General features: G+C 39.3%; 2 protein-coding genes across 3 annotated transcripts; both read right to left on the reverse strand.

Moving 5' to 3' along the window:
* Nucleotides 1–220: 220 nt before the first annotated feature.
* Nucleotides 221–8,861, reverse strand: HEME2 (Uroporphyrinogen decarboxylase). 2 transcript variants are annotated; one of them, XM_088968871.1, is made up of 6 exons: nt 8,625–8,861; nt 7,466–7,587; nt 4,477–4,587; nt 3,630–3,818; nt 2,333–2,458; nt 221–1,232 (listed from the first exon to the last, which is right to left on the reverse strand). In XM_088968871.1, exons 1-6 carry the CDS (start codon nt 8,731–8,733, stop codon nt 717–719), a joined length of 1,173 nt encoding a protein of 390 aa, XP_088824997.1. In that variant the 5' UTR covers nt 8,734–8,861; the 3' UTR covers nt 221–716. The 2 variants fall into 2 exon arrangements, with proteins under 2 accessions (XP_088824997.1, XP_088824998.1); XM_088968872.1 differs by lacking the exon at nt 8,625–8,861 and adding an exon at nt 7,706–7,930.
* A 1,719-nt stretch (nt 8,862–10,580) lies between these two features.
* Nucleotides 10,581–18,230, reverse strand: LOC148868072 (Haloacid dehalogenase-like hydrolase (HAD) superfamily protein). Its single transcript, XM_088971431.1, has 11 exons — nt 17,878–18,230; nt 17,656–17,772; nt 17,332–17,400; nt 17,076–17,180; nt 15,488–15,542; nt 14,193–14,266; nt 13,378–13,461; nt 13,138–13,278; nt 11,986–12,051; nt 11,628–11,737; nt 10,581–10,943 (listed from the first exon to the last, which is right to left on the reverse strand). The coding sequence occupies exons 1-11, from the start codon at nt 17,968–17,970 to the stop codon at nt 10,775–10,777; spliced, it is 1,083 nt and encodes a 360-aa protein (XP_088827557.1). The 5' UTR covers nt 17,971–18,230; the 3' UTR covers nt 10,581–10,774.
* Nucleotides 18,231–24,582: the final 6,352 nt, after the last annotated feature.

Consider the following 24,582-nt stretch of genomic DNA (forward strand, 5'->3'; position numbering starts at 1 on the left):
TTTTTGTGCATCTCTATTGTTTCAGAAAATTTCATTTTTGTGCATCTCAGTTTTGCAGCCACAAGTACCAAATGTTTATTCAAAAAATGTGAACGGACCCAAACACATACAAGATTATTTCTTTTAATAATAGTTTTTTTATGGCTAAAAGCTTATAATTATCATCTTATTTGCCTATGAAATAAAAGAACATGGATAAATACAATTGCACAGATAAGTGTTTTCAGAAAAAATTTATCCAGATAAATAATTTACCAAAAAGCAAACAGGACCAAAAGTGCATCTCAACTAACTACCTAACAAATTTAGGCTGCATTTTACATTCCCTATTTTAAGGACTTTTTTCCTTTTTGCAGCTAAAATGCACATACGAACACAGTTTTTAACTGCCTTCTCAAAAAAAAAACAAAAAAACAAAAAAAAAAAACAAAAAACAAAAACAAAGACCCTTAAACGTCAAACAGTTGAACAGACTTCAAGTTAAAACCATATTCCTTTCATTGGAACAGAGGGCATCATAATCTCCAACATATCTAAACCTAACTCTCTATAACCGGAGTCTGGACATCAGACCAACGAGTCAGAGTTTCCTTCAACCAGATATTCTACCATAAAATGGAACTAAACTGACGAGCAATAAGGCACCAGGGCAAAAAACAATTTAAGCCTAGTTAATATTGTAGAAGAAGAATATGGAAAATTGGTTGCTCTTGCTTTTAGTATCTAATTCCCTTGGCGACATCAAAGAAGTGGGCAACATTCTCCTCTGGTGTTCCTACAACAATCCCATGGCCAAGATTCAATATATGTTTACCTTTGCCAGCTTTTCTTACAGTATCATTGATACGATTAGTGATAAACTCCTTCGAACCAAAAAGGACGCCCGGGTCCACATTCCCCTGAACCACCACATCAGCTCCTAGTCTTCTCCTACCTTCAGCCATATCAACTGTCCAATCCAAGCTAACAACATCCACACCTGTCAAAGGTAGCCTCTCAAGCAAGCCTCCAGATCCACTTGCATAAAGGATTAGTGGGAGATCTGGATGGGTTTGTTTCACAGAATTCACAATTTGCTTTAGATATGGTAGACTGAACTCCTCAAAATCAACTGGGCTTAGCTCTGTGGCCCATGAATCAAAAATCTGTACAGCTTGTGCTCCCTTGTCTGCTTGGTACTGGATATACTTTGCCATAGAGGTTGCAAATTTCTGCAGTAGTGCATGTAATACCTGTTTTAGGAAAAGAAGCTGAATGTCAATAGAGACCCAATCCTTATAGGACCTAGATCTGAAAGTATTCTTTTCTACCACAGACAAGATTTGGTTGGTTATACTTGTTCAGGACAGCTCATAATTAGGGAAATTCGATGAAGGCACACCCTACTTATGTCAGTCAATTAGTCAATAAGAATATCCATTGCCAGGAATTAAATAAGGTTTTATTTTACTGTTTTCAGTATCAAATACAAAATTTACACTAAATATTGAAAGCACAAAGCTCACATTAAGTTCGGAAATTTGCAATCAAAACACCGAGATCCAGTAACCAGTAGCACCAGTGTAAAACAAGCACTCCAATATTAAGTTTCCATTTTAAATAAGAACTACCCCACCTTAATTTAGTAAAAAGAAAATGAGGAAAAGGATAGTCTTCTATTAGAGCAACATTCCCTTAAAGTCTCTCTCCTTTAATTATTTACCAACGTTTTTTCTTTCCTATTTCCTTTTCTTGGGTGGTCGGTGAATGGAAGAGTAGATACGGAATTTCAACCCAGATCTTGCTTACAACCATCAAGACTTCTGGCAGGCTAGGACTAGCAATAAAACCTGAAAAACCTTTGCAATGATAATTCAGATTTTACAGCATTCTATGCCCATTCAGATTAGAAATGCATCATGTGCCTTTAGTGAAACCAATATAAGTTCTTAAACAACCCCTAATACATGTTCTCAATTAAACCAAATGCTGCTCTCTTCTTTGTTCATGTGCATAACTATGAGAATTTAAGATGGTTGCTTTTGTATCTGGAAGGATTCTCCTATACCTTGTTCTTTCAAATTCCACAAGCATGGTTGAACAAACATTTGCACACATTCCCTGCTAACTTGACCATAACTATAATTCCTACCAATCCTGTTTATTAGTTTACTAGCATCATTCACCTGAACTTCTAAACTGATTTATGGCACAATTTTACAGATTTACATTCGTTTTCTAGAGTTTTGCATCCAATACTCCATGTTTGACACTATAAAATATACTCGAGTTGTAGGCTCAATGCTACAGCATGAGTGGGTAGGACAAAACTAGAAAACAAGTACAAAGTTACCTTGGGTTCTGAGAAGGCTAGCCTCTTTATTTTTGTGAAGTGCTTGGATGAACCACCTTCCACCACATAGGATGCCAAGGTGAATGGAGCCCCTACAAAACCCAGAACTGCAGATTCATTGTTTACCTGAAAAGGAAATACAAGGATAAACATGGCGCACAACTTTATTTTTAATTAAAAAACAATGCTAAGAATACAATTCAAAGGACCCATATTTTGTTCTCGGTAATGATTTAATAAGAAATATACTGGACCGAACAGAATGTTAGAACAACATTCATGTAGCCTATATGGTTGGGACAAGATGATGATGATGATGATGATGATGATGTATGCCTTAAAAAGCACCATATGGCACAAATCTGGAATATTGTGTCATTTTAAATTGGACCTGCATCTGTCAGTACAAGTGGATCCCCACACAATATTCCAGATGTGTGGTGTAAGATGGATTTGTAAGGTTTTTATGCTTAGGGTTTTTTTTTAATTCCTATGCTTATGACCAGGTTCCACATTCACACTATTTTTTATGAAAAGTTCCAAGAAAGACAGAAGACAAATAACATTACTGTGAACAAACATCCATATTCTGGAAATAAGGATGGTAATCAAATGTTGCAATGGTACATGTACTGATTGTCATATGACAGAGACGGAATGGGGTTTCCATTGTGCAAAGAAAAAGGCGTGATTTACTGAATAATAACTATGGCATTTGATGAAACTAAGGAAATGCCTTTTAACTTGGCTTTTTTTTATCCTCTATAAAATAATAAAAATGTTAACCCTTCAACCCTCATAAATCTAGACTTTGGCGCTACATATATAAACCTTCTGGTTGTCTTTTCTATAAACATTGACCCCTTACCCCTCACAAAACTAGTAATATCTAATTGCAAGATCTTTTATTAATTATGTGGCACATGTTGCAGAAAAACCATCTAAGCACCAGTTGAAACAACTGATCTGTTACAAGTTGAAGGGACTAGAAGAGCTAGAGGCAGACCAAAAAGGACTTTGGTTGTAGTAAGATATGAATCAAGGGCTCATAATTTAACAATGGATATGGCACTGAATAGAATGAAATGGTGGAACACAATTCATGTAGCCAACCCCATATAGTTGAGACAAGTATTAGATGATAATGATGATGTATGATACAAATCAAGCACATCATAGGAGCAACATGATGCAATACCACTGGATATGTATCTGCTTTGAAAAGGGAGAAGAAACAGGAATAAAAACTGATAGATTTAAATTTCAAGAAGCATAAAGAAGATATGCCACAACATACCTCTTTCCGCAAGATTGTTAGTGCTTCCCCAACATATGGAACTGATTCCTCAGGAATGAACTCCCTCACTTTATCAACATCAGCAGCTGTCCATAGAGGATCAAATATAACAGGGCCCTTTCCTTTTACAATATCAAAAGGTATATTCATTCCAGGAAGAGGTGTAAGAATGTCTGAAAATAAAATAACCTGTCAAAGAGCAACACAAACATGAGATGAAAAACAATGAAATAGTGGCAAAAACAAAGAAATGTACTATTTAGAAGCATGTGCGTATAAAATGAAATAATAGACATATGAAATAGAATTCCTAGTTTGTGTGTACAAAATGAACATCAGACATATGATATAGAATTCCAAAACATGACTGAGGTGTCTTAAGAGGCAGAAATTTCAAGCATTCAGAACCAGAAATCCAGTCAGAGAAGGCATCAAGCACTCCCTGAACATCAAACATAAAGAGAAAAACTCAACTCATGGTTCACCCATTTCCCTGAAGACCAAACATAAATTTCAGAACTGAAGCTACAATGTTCAATGTGGTAATCATAGATGGTAGTAATATTCCACCCAATAATCTACTCTAGAAGTGCAAGGTAACAGAGGAACCAAAATAGGCAGTGTATTATATAGCCTCCTCATCTGCAAATTCCTGGTCTAGGAAGAAATCTAGACCAACCATGCATTTGGGGTTTGTGCAACTGACAAAACCTTCTCTGCTTTGAAAGACTTATATTTTGCTTGGAGCAAGAATACAGACCATGCTTTGAAAGACTTATATTCAGATGAAGCTATTCTTATTCTAAAAAGCGTTAAATGGCAATGATTCCTAGCAAGGCAAACTTACCCCATCAGGCCTAAAAGCTTTCCATGGTTGTAGAGATATTTCAACTACAAGATCAACATTTTCTGATCTTTCACGAAATGAAGGATACTTCTCGCAGATGATTTGATAACTCTGTCAGAATAGAAAAAAGAAAGTCAATGGGCACATAGCATCACACTTAAGGATAGAAATAATCACAATGGCAGTATGTTGCCAGTGCAGGTGTTTCACAAACTGCACTGTGACTGTTGACAACATGCCCACAGAAGAATTTGCTTTTCAAAAAGTTTTTACAAGACAATTACGACTGCATATATGAGTATCAAGAAATGTAAGATTATTTTAATTGAAGTACAGAATTTCTATTCAATTTTAAATAAAAAATATTAAATGCATCCATGGCTCATTGGTTGAGTAGAGGTCTAGTAGGCCATGGAGGCTTTGTTATCAGGGGAATTATATCGAAAGGCCCAAAACTCAAGTGGCGCTTCCCAAGCAATCAGGGCATGCACATGTGAAAAGAGCCAACACACCAACCATAATTATTTGACCAAAGTGCTTCTGGTGTATTGTCCTTTTCATGGATAATGAAAATGCACACACAAATTGCACTACTCGAGTTTATTTAGTATTTCTCTTGTTATCATATCAGAGAGGTGTGGTCTTTGATATTCAACCCCTCATTCAGACCAGTTCTGAGGTATGCCTATTGGGATACCTATTGGGTTGACAAGAGGGAAGCTCTTTTGGGATACACTTCTTCGGTGCCCAAAGTTCAAGGCACATTGCATACAGATAATATGATGTTTGTGTTCCTAAAGCTACAGAACCACCCAATTTCTATTGGTGAAACCAAAATTTTTATAAATGGCAGGGATTCTTCTCCAGAAGATTGAGGTCTTCAACCATTGGGAAACATCCAAGCAACTTAGAATGGAGTTCTTTCCACATATAATAGGAAATAACGTGTTTGGTGTTGAGAACTTCTTTAGGGAAATGTCTCAAGGTAGACCAGTTTATGAGCAAGGGAATGAATCTGTCAATCATTTCCTATTGTGTTCCTATTTCAGATTTTACATCCGGCCCCATTCTTCTGAGATATTTTGGAGTTAAATGATATTTTATCTGCTCAATTTGGAAGAATTTGAGTGGTTGAAAGCTTAAGGGTAAATTACAAGTACAAGAAGGAAAATCATATGGAAACATATTTGTGTTTGCAGTTATCTGGTTGATATGGGATAAGCAAAATACATGAATTCTTGAAGATAGAAAGAAGGAAGTGGTGCTAGAAAACCTTACTTTTATAGGTATACTTGTACATGAAGCACACTCTCTATTAAAAAAGGATACTTACTTTACCTTTAAACAAAAGAAAAGAAAGAAAAGAAATTATAGGATATTAGAACTTGTAGTCAGTGCCAGTGGTAGGGAATTAAATACTATTCTTGTTAGTTTCTTCAACCAACTAACCAACCAAAAAACCACAATTTACTCCAAGCCCACATCCTCAATGGAATCATGATGGCATCCTCCTTGGGTGGAGAATGGAGTTATCTTTTTGAAGTTTATAACTCTTTTTTTTAACTATATAACTCTTCAGTAGGAATATCTCAGTAACAGTTTAATATAATACTTTGGCTTTCACACTTCGAACTGTAGCCCCATTTGGAAAAACCGTTGTATTGGAATATTATATTCCAATTTACATGGGCTACAATCACTATAGAGGAAGCTCCACAATCCCATCTATCTCACAGATCCAAAGTGTCAATCCAAAGGAATTAGCATAAGGAGGTCAGCACTGTTGTCCACCTAGGGAGGACACCATCATGAACCTTCTGGATGTGGTGATCAGAATAGTCTGCAAAAAGGATGAAAGTGGGATGAGAAAAGATGGGGGGAAGGTCAATTTGTTATCATGAATTTAGTTCTAAAATTTTTTCTGGCACTGAACCTCCACTTACCATGAAGTAATTGCTTTCATTTAAACAAGTGAATATAAGACAAATTCATGCCAATAAGTGCAACTAAGGCAGCTAACTAATGCCTAGGCAACAAAGCTGAATAAATAAATATGTACATATTTTATAATGTATGTATATAACCATATAAGTATTATGTAGTTACATATTAACCGTAAACTATTAAATCACAAATTATTTGGTAGATAATTAAATGACAATTTACACCTGAATTTTTGAAAAATTACAAGATTTTTGAATAACCTCCCTGGTTTAAAGGGAAATGCATGTGCACATAGATGAGTTACACAAGTTCATATCAATACATAAAGGGGCATAATTAATTGTCCCCCACCCACAAAGATGGAATTTAGCATGGCTACCCTTTTGGTATTGCTGTTTTGCTACTTGTAGCAACATTTCTAGTATACCTATTAGGTAAAAACAACAGAAATGTAGCATTTGAAAATTAGGATGTGACAACGCATTAAAGCGTTTAGTGGTTCACTTTTCAATGCACCACATCAGAGGGAGCATTGCTGCAACACATCCTGAATTGTCAAAACATCAAAAAGGTGTTCCCTTCAACACACCCAGCATGAAATTCTAGGTGTTGTGCTGCTGTTTTAGGCACAAAGCGTGGGAGTTAGCAAACATGTTTTTTCTTTTTTTGCCCTTTTTTCCCTATTTCATCCAGCATGATTATGTGGCAAATCCATGCAATAATGCAACCATAAAACACAGCCACGCCAAAAAGGAAAACACCACCTAAGATGTTTAACACCACCTGCCTAGTTGGTAGCCTAGGCGATTGACATCTAAAATGCATAGGTGGTTGCCTAGTCAATACCTAGGTGATGCTTTAACCATCAGATAATATTCCATATCTAATGATTCCAAGAGATTATCTTTCCAGAAGATAAAACCTTGGAGGGAGTCGTATTTAAATTTTGAAATCTCCAGTTGTTTGTGCATATACTTTTAAAGGGTATGAAGCTTAAAACTTATAGTATCTAAAAGACTAAAACTGCAGCTGCTGTCAAACCTGCCTTCATGTACCTCCCTGCTTGCCTCATAAGCCAAACAGGGGGTCTTTCAACTTTTTCCCCTCGAGCAGCATTTAGTAAGAGAGGTTTAGTAGCAGTGATGATTTGTGGCTCTGCAACAGTCTCTGGAAAGGCAATGCAAGGATACAAGGTTAATAGTTTACCAATATCTGAGCACAAAAAGCATACCAAGTAAATATAACTTTCAAATGAAACCGAATATTTTGTGTAGTAGAAGATAACAGCTAGTGAAGGTGGGCATGGCGCAATGGTTGGGTTGCTTCACTGCGACCTGGGTGACCAGGATTCAAATCTTGGAAACAGCCTCTCTGTATGTGCCAGGGGTAAGGCTGCGTGTACATCTGTCCCTCCCCAGACCTCGCGTTGGAAAGAACCCCGTGTACTGGGCTCTCCTTTAGAAGTAGAAGATAGCAGCTAGTGGAGAGAAGCCCAAACAAAATTTTGAATCTTCGAATAGAAACCAACTCATAAGTCATAATATGATTGAGGTGGTTAGAAAAGATCTGGAACTCAAAATCTAATAGAGGATTTGGCCCTTCTCTGCACTGATAAAACAGGTTTTGCGTAGACGACGACCTCATATAGTTGGGATGAGTTGCGTTGACTTTTTCAATTAAATTTCAAGTAAGATGAAAATGTTATTCTTTTGGCCTTAGGAAAAATAAACAGATCTGTGGGTTTTAGGAAAAATAAATAGAAGAGAAAAAAAACGTAAATAACAAAAAATTTATCTTTCATTACTTGGTGAAATTCCATTTATGAAACCTAAATTATCAAAACACACACACACACACAACGCATTTTTTGCACTGTGTAAATTTCCTATCAGTGGTATCTTTACAATCGTATAAAAAACTGGTATTGCTCTCGCATTTTCTCTATTTCATCCTGTCACTTAAATTATCCAATCAGAAAGTAAAAATGGGGAAGAAAAACTTTTCTGAAAGAGGAGGCGGATTTCAGTTCCATTACGGGACAGCTTAAAATGAAATCTGAAGCAATGCATGAGACCAAAACTAACATCTAAACCGAGAATAAAAGTAAAATCTACGACTTGCAGGAAAACTGAAAATAATTCGAAATGAGAAAAAAGAAAATGAGACGCATAGAAGAAAAAGAAAAAGAAATGGAAGAAAACTACCTCCCACAGCACATCGAATTCTGAAGTTGGATCTTGAGCAAGAAGCAAAAGTCAATTTGGGAGAAATCGAGAGAGAAGAGAAAGAGAGAAAGCCATTAAAGCAAGACATGGTTGCATCCAGCTTGCAATTACAAAGAAACCACTTGTCTCAGCTGCGAATTCCCATATAGCTGTTTCGGTTGACGAGGGAGAGAAGGTGAGAGAAAGAGGAGAAAATGGAATGGATAACGCTAACAAGCATTCAGAATGACTTAAATCCATTGAAAGCACTTTTACCATAATACCCTTAGGATCATTCAAAAGTAAACTGCTGGTTTGTCTTTATGAGTTTCGATAGTTCAGTTCAAGGAGGGTAATGATGGTAATAAATAATTGGAGGAGGAGGAGGAGGAAGGAAGGCTATATTCGTCAACGAGCTAAAAGTTCTTATCCACTGGACTATCCAAACTATCCATTGGGGGATTTTGGATTGGATATTGATCGTTGCTCCCACCATTTATTGCACAAAGACAAAGGAATAGATCTAGACATAGCTCCCAAAAATCCTGAAAACACCTCCAACGTTCATCAACTTTCAATTATTCCCATTTCTCATGCCTTTGCTTTGAGTAGTGGTTCAACGACTCCTGGGGGATAAGATTTGTTTTTCAAAACAGAAAACAACTGCCGCATCATCAAAACCAATACAAATTATAGCTGATGTGGTGGTGGTGGCTGTTTTTAATTATTTAAAAAAACAAAATCAAACTTGGCTTAGCAGATTTCGGATCTCTTGCCCACGAGAATTCTATCCACAATATATTATTCTCTTGAATTGGGAATATCTCTTGGATGAACTCTATGTGTGACTGCGATGTTATGTGGATAGACATGAGTAGAATTTGTGTGAACAAAAAATCTGGACTCATGCGAATTAAAATTAAAGCACTGGCTAGGTGTTATATAATGGGATGGCCAGATGAGACACAATATTCGGTGCCATTAATAACTTTCCTTTCTTGCAAGTTGAACATCATCTTTTTTTTATTTGGTACCATTAATAACTTTCCCCTTACCCCTTTTTTCCTAGGTTAGTTGTGAGATTTGATTTTACGTCAACACTAGAACAAACCAGCTAACACACCACCAAGTCAGCCCTCAGTTAGTTCATTGCTCATTGCAACAGCAGTATGAAACAATATCTAAAAATCAATCCTAAAATAGAACGGTTTTTACCTCTGAGTTGCAGATCAGTGGTTCAATTACCTGGTACCAATGGATTGGTCTATGACATCTTCACAAATATAATAAAGTATTTAAAATATAAGGGTTTTTATAGTTCAATCCACCCTTAGGGTGGAGTTAAGATTTCTAGGGGTGAACTAAATCCTGCCCGTGGATTAATGCCAAATTCATAGGCAGGATGCGAGTTATAGAAGAAGCTGCTAGTAGACTAGGAGGGGATTGTAATTCAGATTTTACAAATATATATATATATATATATATATATACAAAAAAGTTACTAGTCAACAAACCATTGTCAGGGTCGAAGGTTCAAACAGTTACACCATCTAGATCAGCATAAATAAACGATTTTTTGCAAAATAAAATAATGGGCTGATGATGGATGGACCCAGATAGCTTGGATCAAACAAGCACAAATGGGACCAGAAAAGTGATAATTATACCCGGGTCAACAACGTTTTGAAAACATTGGGATGGAATAGTGTGCTGCAAATGGAAATGATATCTAATTGCCCGAATTTCAATTCAACAAATTCTATCCGATTAAGGATGATTCAATTATCTTGGGGGCCTTGTCCATAGCCAGAAACTAAAATCACAAGAAGTCAAAACATAAATATAGATCATAGATTTTTTTTTTTTTTGATAATTATATAGATCATAGATTTTCCGCTACGAGGCTATTTGGCTAATAGCCAAGGGTTGCAAAATGGAAGGTGAGATACAGTCCCATGTGTGAAGAGGCACTAACTAATATACCTTTGAAATGTAGTTTTCTACATTTAAAGAAAAAGAAAACAAAATGAGTAAAACTAATTAAAATTGAAACAAATGACAAACAGATGCGACCTACAAAAATACATAATTACATGCCAAACTTGGAGAAAGATGGAAAAGGAAAAAAAAAAAAAAAAAAAGAGATTGAATCAGAAGATGGTGTCGATGGTAAGCTTCCTCTTAGAGGGAGCCTTTTCTATAATTTGCTTCTGTAGATCCATGAATGCAGACCCTTTGTGTGCGAATAATCTTCGAAGATTGATCACTGAAAGCTCGCTAAAGCTAGCAACTGCAATGTCAGCTTGGACAAGCTCATACCTGCATATTCAACTCAGAGCCAACAGGACATGTAAGAGTCGTATTGTTAATTTCAATTAACATGAAAGTAGTACAAAAATCAAATAAATAAAAAGGGTTCAACTATGATATGGGAAAAACTTAAAACCACTCAACCGGCATCATAATAGTGGTAACCAATCAGATGGTATTCACCAAAATTCACGAGGGTTTTGATGCTAGTAAGAATAGGGCTCTAATATTGTTAAAGCCATCAACAGGTCTAGGGAAATAGATCAGGAGAGTATCAAATACATAAACATTGATAGCTATTAAATATTGTTCGATTTATAGATAATTGTTGATATCCCATTTATCTTGGGAATGTTGTTAAGTTTTGATGTCGTATTAATAATACCTAGGATTAGGATAACATATGCCATGCAGTTTACTTATAGAAGATATCCACTAATCACCATTCCCCTTCTGATCAATGTTCTTTCAATCATTTATCTCTTCATAGGGAAACTGAAAAATACTTCTCCAGCTTCAACAATCATATAGACTGCTTTTATTGTTACCAATCAAAGAAAAATTCATCCACATAGACATGTGTATATATAAATAGACACACACACACTCAAAATCTAGAAAATTGTGAGGAAACCAATTGGTTATATAATTAATTTGATCGTTGTATAGATAATTTATTAGCAAGATACATACGCAGGATGAGCACCAATTAATGCCACAGCCATCATTGTACAGTTGTGAGCAGCCGTTATGCCTCTTGGATCATCCTCAAAAACTACACATTTTGATGGTTTCCGGTCCAACTGCAAATAGATAGTCACTAAACAATTATTCAATCCTACTTGAAAAGAAAAAACAACTAAAAGAACCAACTTTGGGAAGGTTTTGTTCTCTTAATTCCTGGATTTTTTAACCAATACCCCAAGGTTCACACTCAATATTTTCACTACACCTTAAAGGATCAAATTGGCATGAAGCATCTTACACACACACACCAAAAAAAAAAAAAGCTGGCATGAAGCATGATCCAAGGTTATGAAGTCCAACATACCTTTAATGAAGCAGAAAGGAATCTATGAGCTATAGATTCCATCCCATCTTCCTCTGTCACAATTACCTGCAACTCGAAAAAAGATGGAAGTCAGTTCATTCCAAACAAGTCAACCATATGATCTACCAACTATAAGAAAAACCACAGTGCACATCTAGGACATAGGATGTGGATCCACCATTTACTATGTTTAGTGGCAGATATCCCAGGCCCACAAGATTTAATCAAACCATCCAGTACACAAAGTAGCCAAGGCTAAGAACACAGATGTACAATGCAAAAGGAGGGAATTGTACACACCATATTCCTTAAACATTTATACAGGTGTTTATGTTTAATGCAAGAAAGCATGAAACAGTAGATTAAGGGGGATTGCAGTGGAAATGGATTTCCTGGTAATAATTGTCAAAGAAAAAGAAATAGCAGAGTTTGAGACATTAAAAAGAAAAGAAAAAGTTTAAGGTGTGGTGTCTGCGAAAGAGGTGAAGGTTTCCAGACAAAGGACCTACACCAAGCTCCAAATAAACTAAACAAAAAGAAAGAGAAGCAAGCAAACTATAAGTCCCTACAAAAACAAGTATTACAACCTAGAAATTACTGCTAATCCCTATAATTATTCTTCCTCCAAATTTATACCTTCAATGCTACTCCTTCCCATATTGGTTTTGAGGCCAGAAATCCTTTTGGAAAACCTGATAAAAGCAAGTAGGTTTCTAATACCTTCCACCCATCCTCACTAAAAACATGATTATATCACCTACAATCTGTAAATGGGAAACCAAAATTCTCTCCTGCCCAACAAAATCTGCTCTAAGAACAGGTCTGATAAGGACACTGGCTACTAGTGTAAACAAGAACAGTGAAATATGGTGACCTGTCTATAAAATTTTAGTGCTTGTCAATATTATCTTAGGCTTTTTTTCTGCTTTATCTTTATGCAATTAATGTGCAAATTGATGAAAACTTCAATTAGGACTATACAAATTATGTGTACCCAACAAAAAGGTTTCAATATACCCCCATACACTAGTTCAATCTATGCCATAAATACAACACTTAATAGAGTTCTTGTAACATATTCTACAGCCACAGGTAACTTCAGTTTCCTTGTAGTGAATGCTCACAACTTAGTTCCCTACAATAACCCCCAACCTGGAAATATTTCTTCAGATCCATCCGCTGCAGAGCTTCAACCAAATTTCTCCTGTCAAGGCATGAAACAACAGCACAAGGGATTCGAGCTGTAGAGACTGCATCCAGCCATTCTTCTAATCCTTCCATGGGTTTATTAAGCTGAAAAAATGAACAGGCCAGTGATGCTTCAATGAAATTTGTAAATGAATACATTCAAAATTTACACCAACAAAATCAATTGAGCACAAGAGGTCTCACTTTAAGAAGATTTTCATAATATAACTGTGACAGCCTAGACTTCAATCTGTCTAATTCACCCCCTGCATTGTCCCAAAGCAAAACCTGCAAGTTACGAAAGATTAATCAGGATCTCAAAAATGAAGAGTTGACTTTTGACACAGAAAGTAGCAGAAACCATCTTTCTTCATAAACATAAATTTGCACAAACAGAAGTCTTGAACAACAAGAAAAAAGAAAAACAATAAATAAAGTCCCCTTAGTTTCTTTCTCTTTTTTACTCTTTCCATCAGATATCAGGCATACAAAAAGTAACAGTCAGCATGAAGAGTCACACAGCCATCTTTACAAGCATGAAATAAAGCAACTGAAAGAGAACTTCCAGTGGACATCCATAGGCAAATAAAACTAAAATGCAACTGTTTGCTTCACTCTTTCTGTTTATGATTTGCAAACCAAGGGCCCAAAATTCAGAGACAAAATAAAGAAGTAACTAGGCAATGCATAAAATTGTGCCATGGGAAGCTGGACCATGAATGATAATCTAACTGAAATAAAGCAATACTACTGACCCAACCAGATGAAGCTTCAATGATGCTTCACTGCCACCCATGACAAAGAAGCTATACTATTACAAAATAATCATGACAGATCCCAAAATATACTGTTGGGTGTTCATAAACTTCAAATCCAACATTTTTGGAAATAAGATACACAAATCTTCTACAATGTATTTGGTAGTTTCTTTCTTTAAGTTCCAATGATTTCTTGGAGAAAATAAGAGAGAAAAAAAGAGTAAATCCCCCCAATTCCTAAGATGAGATAAACTTGCAAACCTTCTTCAGTACATGATCAGCACCTGCATAAAGCATTAATTTTTGCGCATTACCATCTTCAGGAAGGTCCTTTCCTGCATAACAACAAAAATGCTAGCAGTTATACATGGGTAAGAGCAAAAATAGCCTTGGTTAACATGCAAAAGTAAATAAAAGAATCAAGCCTTGCATCCAGTGCTAGAGAGGTTAAATTTCAATATATTGGGTTCAGGACTCTTATGTCAATGAATGGAGGCAGGAGGATAAATGTTACTGGTTTTTACAAGTTATGGATGTTTTTATTCCTACAATACCTTCTTTATCAGATATCCAGACCTATTCTAATTAGAATATTAGAAGTAATTGCTTTGGAGAATAAATCTTGGTACCATATCTACACATTTAATCAGTGATGGGTCAGGTTCAGAGTCTTCAGACCATTCCTGGTCCCATCTGAAATTAACTAGTGGATGGCCCTAGGAATACCTCTCCAGAATACTAAAGTGGCTAATGAGATGCATTTTCTCAACTAGCCCACTATTTATGGAGATGCAGCAAAAAAGCAGGCACTAGAAACAACAGCTTATAGAGTTCGAGATTCCACTTTCCAGTCTTTAAATATCACGGAAAGTCGCATTAAAAATAAACTTACATGCCAGCCATGGATCCTTGGCATCTACATCATAATATGGAGGCTGCTTATTGATTGGTTTTGTACAATCATGAACATGGAGATGACATGCATTATCACAGTCAGTGTTGAGTTACTGTTATTTCATTTCCTATTATATTCATTTTGTTACAACAATACTTACTGGAAAGTAAGTTCAAGTCAATAGTTTTAAAAGTGAATATGAAGGGTCAGCCATATTCTGTTCATGTATATTGTGAAGAACTTAACTTTAGCTAAGGTCATGTAAGACTGGGAAAAGTCTATGAATGTCACTTCATAGTCACTAGTGAGTTTTTTTTCTAAAGAGATTTCTCAAGTCCCAACTCATGTATCATAAAAAAGATCATCCCTTTTGGTTTCAGAGATCTTACATCTTCTAGTCCTGTTATTAATGATAACAAAATACAGCCCCATTTAACCATGACCTTGATGATCAGTTTCGGACAAGAATGATTCAGAACAAACTAAAAATCTTTGCCTTCTCAAAGAAAAGGTCGAATTCTCTCTATCTTATCCAAAAGGCATACTTCTTAAAGCTAATGTACAAAAAATCACAGGCAAAATAAGGTATAAGTCTTTACGTAAAATATTAATGTTTTCATAAGAGCACATTCAATTTAAAGCAAACATGGTAACCACATACCCTCTTCATAGGCAAGTTGTTTCCAAGCATTTAGCTTCAAGGCACGACTATCTGCCTGGAATGACATCAAGTGTCATTGTACTGAGTAAAACAAAATAAATTTACTGAACAATATAGTAAAATGAAGCAATTCATGTCCCATGAGAGCTTTTATGGGAATACAGAATTCCATCAACTAACATATAACCTAAATATCCATCATATACCTCAAGGGAAACAAAGCAATTTGGCAACAATAACATAAATCTAAACAATTTTAAATGCAAAAAAGTTACAAGTATATATCAAAAGGCATATTTCAAACTGAGGCCAAGACATCACATGATAATATGGGACATATGAAAATAATCAGCATATAATAAAGCAAAAATAATTACTAAATTGATTTCTAATACCATGTAGCCATGGAGATGAAAGCAAGGAACTGAATGAAGAACAAGAGCCAGAAAATAGTCATCCAAGCATTGAACCTTATGGTATTGTTCAATGATGCAATTCAAGCTCTATAAGGCACTTGAGTTTTGAATCCTAGCAATTGCTTGTACAAAGGCCATTATCCAATGTTGGTCCTAGCTATCTTATTAAGAATAGTAATCATAGTCTTGAATATCATTTACTTTAAATGTGACTGATGCGAAAACCATCAGAAGTTGTAGAGCTTGTTGACACAGTAATGTATCTTTTGTTTTTGGGTAAAAGTGGTGTATCATCTTCTATGTGCATGCGATGTCCATGTCGGGATGCATCTGAGTCCAACAGTCCACAAATTGATGAGGGATATTTTAAGTTCATCTTTAGTAATAATTGTATGTTCAACATAGTTGAACATCTAGTAATACCATCTCTCCTTTCCTGTCTTTCATAAAATGCCATCCCCCATCTAGCAATCCTTCCCTCTACAACCTTTTAGTCTTATTCCAATTGATTGGATACATGAGAGGAAGCTTGATAAGACCAAGCATCATTGAATGAAGACAACATGAAGAACCTTTCCACAACATGTTAGAAGGCCAATTAAAACATATCTAATCAAAATAACTACTGATATTCTTTCCTGAAAATAATAAAAATATCTTTCCACAATAATCATCAGCTATTGCAGGGCTTACTGAAGTTCAATAAAGTCCATGTTAATTGACAGCCCTCCCTTTTAATATATTATCCTTTACAGACCTTAGTCATATCTAACCAATTGCTGTTGAAAACCCTGGACTTTAATCGATTTTAATTCTAGTTGTTTTCTGCTGAAAATCCAGAAACCTTGCTTGAGTGATATTTGCTGGAATGCTCTCAAGTTGTAAGTGCTATTCAGAAAATCCAGCAAGTAGATACTCATTATGTGGACCATCAAGTTGGTGAAATAACCCCGTTCCTTCCTTTTAATGAGTTAAATAACTTGATATGATTACCGAATTCAATTCAGGTAAATACAATTCACATCTAGGATCTGCCTATTTCATCTACTATTTAGTCAGATCGATATTTAGCATAACCTAACTTCCCCCACAAAAGTAAAATCCTATACCTCCAGAAGCTAAACATGAAAACATAATTCCAACAAGAAAAAAAAAGGTCCAAAAGTAATTACCACGACATTTTCCCAAGAGAAAATTAGACCAAAAGCTTCATCAGGCTTCATGGCATAGCGGATTCTCTGAAGAAATCCTTCCTGTAATCTGTCGTTTAGAAAATCCTGCGCATTAACGAATAGCATTGGTGGGTTATGGTCAATTTCTTGCACCAACCATTGAGCATAATAAGAACATTAAAATTAAAAATAAAAATAAAATAAATGAATTCCAACACAAACGACCGCTATAGTTCCTTAAGTCCTTGGCCCTTACCACATCAACTTTTAGAGGGCCGTTTGGTCTAAAAGTCTCAAAACCTTCGCCATATTCAGCTCCAATTGCCTGAGACAGAATACAGAAGAGTAAAAATATCGAAAAGAAAATCCCCACTAACGAGAAGACAAGCTAAAATGTTTCTTTCCTCCTGAACATCAGGAATTTCATGAGTTCCCTATTAAGCCCGGAGTTTTTTTTTTCTTTTCTTAATGAGAAATTCAGGGCGGGGGGAACAGGCAAAAAAATCTATATGCAGAACTCAAAAAGAAAGGAGGGTCCTCTCTTCGGAGAAAATAAAATGGTATTAGAAACCCCAAGTACCTCTTCCATGAAAACCTTATTCGGTGGAACCGGAAGCCCATCCTCCCAACCATTTAAATCGAACTCAGATGCCTTGCAAATACCCAAATGCTTTACCAAGCTCGGACACTTCCCTCTCTACCAAACTCGAACAAGTAATTATAACAATAAGAAGAATCGGAGGAACAAATTTTTGAAACTTTAAATATTAAACAAAGACGCAGAACAGAGGGAAGGATGCACCTGCAATCTTAGCTTTATAGGGAATTGCGAAACTCGAAGCGGAGAAGTCGGTCTAAGAGGAAGCAAAGAGGAGCTTCTGATAGTACAGTCCATAAGAACAGCCTACGCGGAAGAACCCTCGGAGAGAGAGAGAGAGAGAGAGCGCCTCGCAGGAGCACCTGTTACTGTTAGTTTTTGGCTCTTCCGTTTTTTTTTTTTTTTTCTTTATTTTCTGAACGACTGAGTGGGGTGCTATGAATGCTTTATTTTTATAGTTTTGGGAGGTGGTTACGTATTGGATTCATAAATAGATGAAAACCCTTGCCTTCTAAACGTGTCGTTGCCGGTAAGAAGAAGGAATTTCATTTGTATTCAGCAGGCAAACGCCCAAACTAGTGGTTTTTATAATGACGAGAAATTCCCCTAAAATGGACTTTTTAGCCTGGAACTGACTACAATATCCTCCACAATGATATAGAGGTGGATGAAGGTCTTTGTTTCTGGCAAAATGGGAAGTGGGGCTTTTGGTCATTGTATTGAAAGTTACATTGTCAATTTTTCAGGTTACTATTTGTTTTGTTAGGGCTGTGTGACAGGCCTTCATACTTCACATTCACACCCCCAATGTTTGAGGTTAGTAGTTTTTTTTTATTTTAATAATTAGTAGGAAATGGAATTCAGTCGGTGCAAAGTCCTTCCAAACAATCAGTATAGCCTTGCTCCCCATGAAATAAATCTTAAAAGTATGGAGATGTTAGCTACTGTAATGACTGTTCGAACACTATTCATACGGGCCTTGCACTGACTGAACCAATCCCAATTAGTACATGCAGTCTACGGCCCAAACCCAATCACCTCCCCTTTGATAGGGATTGTTTGGCAAGTCTTTATAGTAGATCTTTTAATAGTCCAATAGACAAGAAGATGCAGTTAATTTTTGGAGTCTTTATCTCTAAAGACCAAGACTGTTTAGTTCGCCTCTACCAGATTGTTAAAAACAATTAGGAATGTTATTTTCAACATGAAAAGACCATTTTTTTTATCTTTTGAGCCTTCCACATACCGAAGACATGCCAAAAATATGCACTAAATGCAACTTAAGTGATGAGGGCAGATTTGGCCCTCCAGTAAAATTGTGACATGTGGCACGTCGTGACAACTAGGAAAACATCCAGCCAACAAACTTACGAAGTTGGTGACCCAACCGGGCACCTGTCTGGCCGGCCTGGAGCGACCTGCGCGCGGCCTGACGCGCGCCTGCGCGGCGCACACGAACTGCACGGCGCGCGCGCGGCCTGCGCAAACTGTGCACGGCCTGTGCGACCTGGCCGACCTGGACCAGCCTAGCGCATGATCCGGCCAAGGCGCCAGCTTGACGACCTGATCTAGACATTGTCCCGCCAACTGACACAGGCGCCGACCTGATGACCTGGCCTAAACACTGACCCACCGACTGACGCAGGCGCCCCTCTAACAACCCGGCCCAGGCGCCGACCTGGCCGCCTGACACAAGCGCCAGCCTGACGACCTTGAGGAGTTCACCACCGTACCCCGTCTGACCGGATGCGACGAGTCTTACCGTTTGGAGGCTTTTCACCCACCTAACCCGCGAAGACTTCGGTATATAAAGACCTCACCCCCAAAGGGGAGGAGGATGGAAAAGAAAGGGAAGCAACCCTGCTCTCTAGCTCTCTCGTATTATCTTCAAAGCTCTCTACAATAAGAGTGCTAACTTAAGCATCGGAGAGCCCCCACCGGGAAAGTACCCCCGGGACCTCTGATTCAGTTCTCGCAGGTCCTTCAGCTCCCGCCGCCTACGAAGAGGAGGAAAAGATGCAGTTCTCGGAAGTCCCTCAGCTCCCCCCACCTACAAGGAGGAGGAAGAGATGGAGTTCTCGGAGGTCCCTCAACTCCCGCCACCTACAAGGAGGAGGAAAAGATGGAGTTCTCACAGGTCTCTCAGCTCCCGCCACCTATAAAGAGGAGGAAAAGATGAAGTTCTCGCAGGTCCCTCATCTCCCGCAGCCTACAAAGGAAAGAATACCACCTCATGCTGAGGGCAGTCGGATTGCGCCGCACCAGGGAGCTCCAACATTCTCTAAGGCATCGACCGCCTAGTAGGCAGTTCGCCCCCAGGCAGTTCGCCACCAAGGCAGTTCACCCCCAGGCAGTTCGCCACCAAGGCAGTTCACCACCAGGGAGTTCGCCACCAGGTAGTTCGCCCCCAGGCAGTTCGCCACCAAGGCAGTTCGCCCCCAGGCAGTTCGCCACCAAGGCAGTTCGCCCCCAGGCAGTTCGCCACCAAGGCAGTTCGCCCCCAAGCAGTTCGCCACCAAGGCAGTTCGCCCTCAGGCAGTTCGCCACCAAGTAGCTCGTCACTAAGGCACGCCGCCACCGGGTCGAATAACGAGGTACTTTGCCAAAAAATTTTACATCACAAAACATTGGTACGTGGCCAAAAACGGTTACATCAATTGGCGCCGTCTGTGGGAACCCGCTACAAAAAGCTAAGTTCTCATCCTACCAAAGCTAAGTTCTCATCTTGCCAAAACTAAGTCCTCACTTTTTAGAAATTGAGGCTATCGCTTTATAGTTTACATTTTTTATGAACTCAGAGACTATGCAGGGAGCTAACGGACTAAGTAGCTCTACCAACCTTACTTTCAATTCAGATAATGCCACATCAGTCCTCTCCGCAAGGTCCCCCCTACAAAGATGAGCTCTTCGTGGCTTCTGCGGGAGTTGGCGGCCAAGTGACTACATAGGCGCCCTTACTGGTCGAGCCTTCCAAGGCTCCTGTGTGAGCTGGCAACCTAAAGCTAGTGGTGTTGCCCCCGAAGGTCGAGCCCCTAGTAGCTTCTTGTAGGAGTAGGTGACCGGCATTACGAAGCTGATGCAGGCCAAGCCTACGGGCCACTTCACTACTTAAGACTCGATTGCCTCTCCGGCACGGGCAAAAGTCAAAAAAGAGTAGACTACGAGTCGCTCCCAAAAGCCTACGGGCCACGTTACTACTTAAGACCCGGTCGCCTCTCTGGCACGGAAAAAAAGTAAAAAAAGAGTAGACTACGAGTCGCTCCCAAAAGCCTACGGGCCACATTACTGCTTAAGACCCGGTCGCCTCTCCGGCACGGGTAAAAGTCAAAAAAGAATAGACTATGAGTCGCTTCCAAAAGCCTACGGGCCACATTACTGCTTAAGACCCGGTCGCCTCTCTGGCACGGGCAAAAGTCAAAAAAGAGTAGACTACGTGTCACTCCCAAAAGCCTACGGGCCACATTACTGCTTAAGACCCGGTCGCCTCTCTGGCACGGGCAAAAGTCAAAAAAGAGTAGACTATGAGTCACTCCCAAAAGCCTACGGGCCACATTACTGCTTAAGACCTGATCGCCTCTCCGGCACGGGCAAAAGTAAAAAAAAAAGAGAGTAGACTACGAGTCGCTCCCAAAAGCCCACGGGCCACATTACTGCTCAAGACCCGGTCACCTCTCCGGCACGGGCAAAGTCAAAAAAGAATAGACTACGAGTTGCTCCCAAAGCCTATGGGCCATACTAGTAATTGGATTAGCACTTACTAGCTCATCGACTTACGGGCCAAAAGAAATCTACTCCCTTCGTTGAGTTACTATCAGCTCGGGAGTGGGAGGCTATTGATGAGGGCAGATTTGGCACTCCAGTAAAATTGTGACACGTGGCACGTCGTGACAACTAGGAAAACACCCAGCCAACAAACTTACGAATTTGGTGACCCACCTGGGCACCTGTCTGGCCGGCCTGGAGCGACCTGCGCGAACTGCGCGCGGCCTGTGCGAACTACGCGAACTGCGCACGGCCTGCGCGACCTGGCCGACCTGGACCAGCCTAGCGCATGATCCGGCCAAGGCGCCAGCTTGACGACCTGATCTAGACACTGACCCGCCGACTGACATAGGCGCCAGTTTGACGACCTGATCTAGGCACTGTCCCGCCGACTGACACAGGCGCCGACCTGACGACCTGGCCTAAACACTGACCCACCGACTGACGCAGGCGCCCCTCTAACAACCCGGCCCAGGCGCCGACCTGGCCGCCTGACACAAGCGCCAGCCTGACGACCTTGAGGAGTTCACCACCGTACCCCGGTTCTGACCGGATGCGACGAGTCTTACCGTTTGGAGGCTTTTCACCCACCTAACCCGCGAAGACTCCGGTATATAAAGACCTCACCCCAAAGGGGAGGGGGATGGAAAAGAAAGGGAAGCAACCCTGCTCTCTAGCTCTCTCGTATTATCTTCAAAGCTCTCTACAATAAGAGTGTTAACTTAAGCATCGGAGAGCCCCCACCGGGAAAGTACCCCCGGGACCTCTGATTCAGTTCTCGCAGGTCCTTCAGCTCCCGCCGCTTACGAAGAGGAGGAAAAGATGCAGTTCTCGGAAGTCCCTCAGCTCCCCTCACCTACAAGGAGGAGGAAGAGATGGAGTTCTCGGAGGTCCCTCAACTCCCGCCACCTACAAAGAGGAGGAAAAGATGGAGTTCTCACAGGTCTCTCAGCTCCTGCCACCTATAAAGAGGAGGAAAAGATGAAGTTCTCGCAGGTCCCTCATCTCCCGCAGCCTACAAAGGAAAGAAGACTACCTCATGCTGAGGGCAGTCGGATTGCGCCGCACCAGGGAGCTCCAACATTCTCTAAGGCATCGACTGCCTAGCAGGCAGTTCGCCCCTAGGCAATTCGCCCCCAGGCAGTTCGCCACCAAGGCAGTTCACCCCCAGGCAGTTCGCCACCAAGGCAGTTCGCCACCAGGGAGTTCGCCACCAGGCAGTTCGCCCCCAAACAGTTCGCCACCAAGGCAGTTCGCCCCCAGGGAGTTCGCCACCAAGTAGCTCGTCACTAAGACACGCCGCCACCGGGTCGAATAATGAGGTACTTTGCCAAAAAATTTTACATCATAAAACATTGGTACGTGGTCGAAAACGGTTACATCACTAAGCTTATTAACTAAGAGTCGGAATCTCCTGCCCATACAAACTCTGCCATATCTACCCACATAACATCACAGTTTTACATAAATCCTCCTACATGATATTATGTAGGGGGAGATATTCCCAATTCATGGAAATAGTATATTATAGGTAAAGATGGAAGAATTCTCGTGAGCACGTGAGGTGATCGGGAGTCATTAACTAATTACGGGAACTAGTGTAGGTACAAGTGTTCCATCAACTAATCAAGTAAAGGTTAAATGCACATGGGCATGTGCAATTTCGAGTAAAGGTGTAAATTAACATATTATCAAATTTTACCAAACCTAATTATTTGCTCTATAGTAGTATAGATAGATACTACTATACTTATAGGGCATTCATCAACATATTTATTTTTCAGAATACTTTCATTAATGTTGCAATTGATTTTCGTCTTGAAAAACAGAATGAAACACGTGGGCAAACACCCCCTAACCAAGCAGTGGTTCTAAACTCTATTAATATAAACATGTTAAAAGGGAGTTAGGATCAGCTACCAACACACGGTGCCAACTGTATGCCAACCATCCATTGCAGCCATCCGTTGGGAGAGTTTTGTTGGTAATACATCCATACCCTGCTTAAGAGAGAAGAAAGGGATAATTTTGGCTGTTGTGCCCAATAGCATAGTCTCTTGAGAACTTTTTTTTTGGCTGTTGTGCCCAATATCATAGTCTCTTGAGAACTTTTTTTTGGGCTGGTTATGTTCACCTATTCATGTCCATGCCTTTCTTTTTTATCTAAATCATGGTTTTAAAAAATACCCAGAAATGGAATCGTTCTGGCCATTAGTTTCTAGGTCGACAGTTCGAATGGATGGCCCATTTTGACAAAAAATTTAAAAAATAATTAAAAATAAAAAATGAACAAAACCATTGAATGGGCCAACGGGTCGATCGCTGGGGTCAACGGGTCATTGATTGATTTAACGATTTTTTGCCATGAACCAAGTTTAGGGTAAAACGGAAATGGTTGCCTAAACGATTTCAGGGCTGAAAGATCTGACCATCTAAGTCAATAGTGGTTCGAAAACCATTATCAAGATAAAATAGGGACAATTACTAATTTATCCACATGATAGCAAGTTTAGAGCCAAATTCAAAAATGACTTTTTCCCAATTTTTCTGACAAGCAAGATTTACTTTACTCATGAAAAATGCTATTTGATTCAAATCCTGATAACATGATATAATTTTACCAAAAAATAAAAGATAAGATGATTTATGTCCACGCATCTCGAATGTGATTTGTGATTGTTTCATTGAGTGTTCGTGATCCATGCGTTGCAGGGGCTCGCTCATAAACTATTAGGCTCGAGCTCGATTTAGATTAGAGACTTCGGCTCGAGCTCGAGCTCTACTTGAGTCAAAAGCACAGAATTTCGAGCTCGACTGCCTTTGATTGCAGGTCTCTCAAGAAGTTGAGGTCTCCCTCAATTGTTGAGGTGCCAAATTGAGGTCTCCTTCAGTTGCTAAAATGTCAAGTTGAGGTTTTCCTAGCTGGCGACGTGTCGAGCTAAGGTCTCCCTTAGTTGACAAGGTGCCAAGTTGAGGTCTCCCTCAATTTGTCAAGGTCCTAAGCCGAGATATCCCTTAATGACCGAAGTGTTGAGCCGAGGTCTCCCTCGGTGGTCAAGGTGTCATCTAACTCAAGCTCGACTCGAATTAGAGACTTGAGCTCGAGCTCAAAAGTTTGAGCTTAGTTAGGCTCGAACTTGACTACCT

Source organism: Nelumbo lutea, chromosome 2, assembly GCF_056320005.1.
Source record: "Nelumbo lutea isolate HS-2025 chromosome 2, American lotus-T2T, whole genome shotgun sequence".
NCBI classification, from domain to species: Eukaryota; Viridiplantae; Streptophyta; class Magnoliopsida; order Proteales; family Nelumbonaceae; genus Nelumbo; species Nelumbo lutea.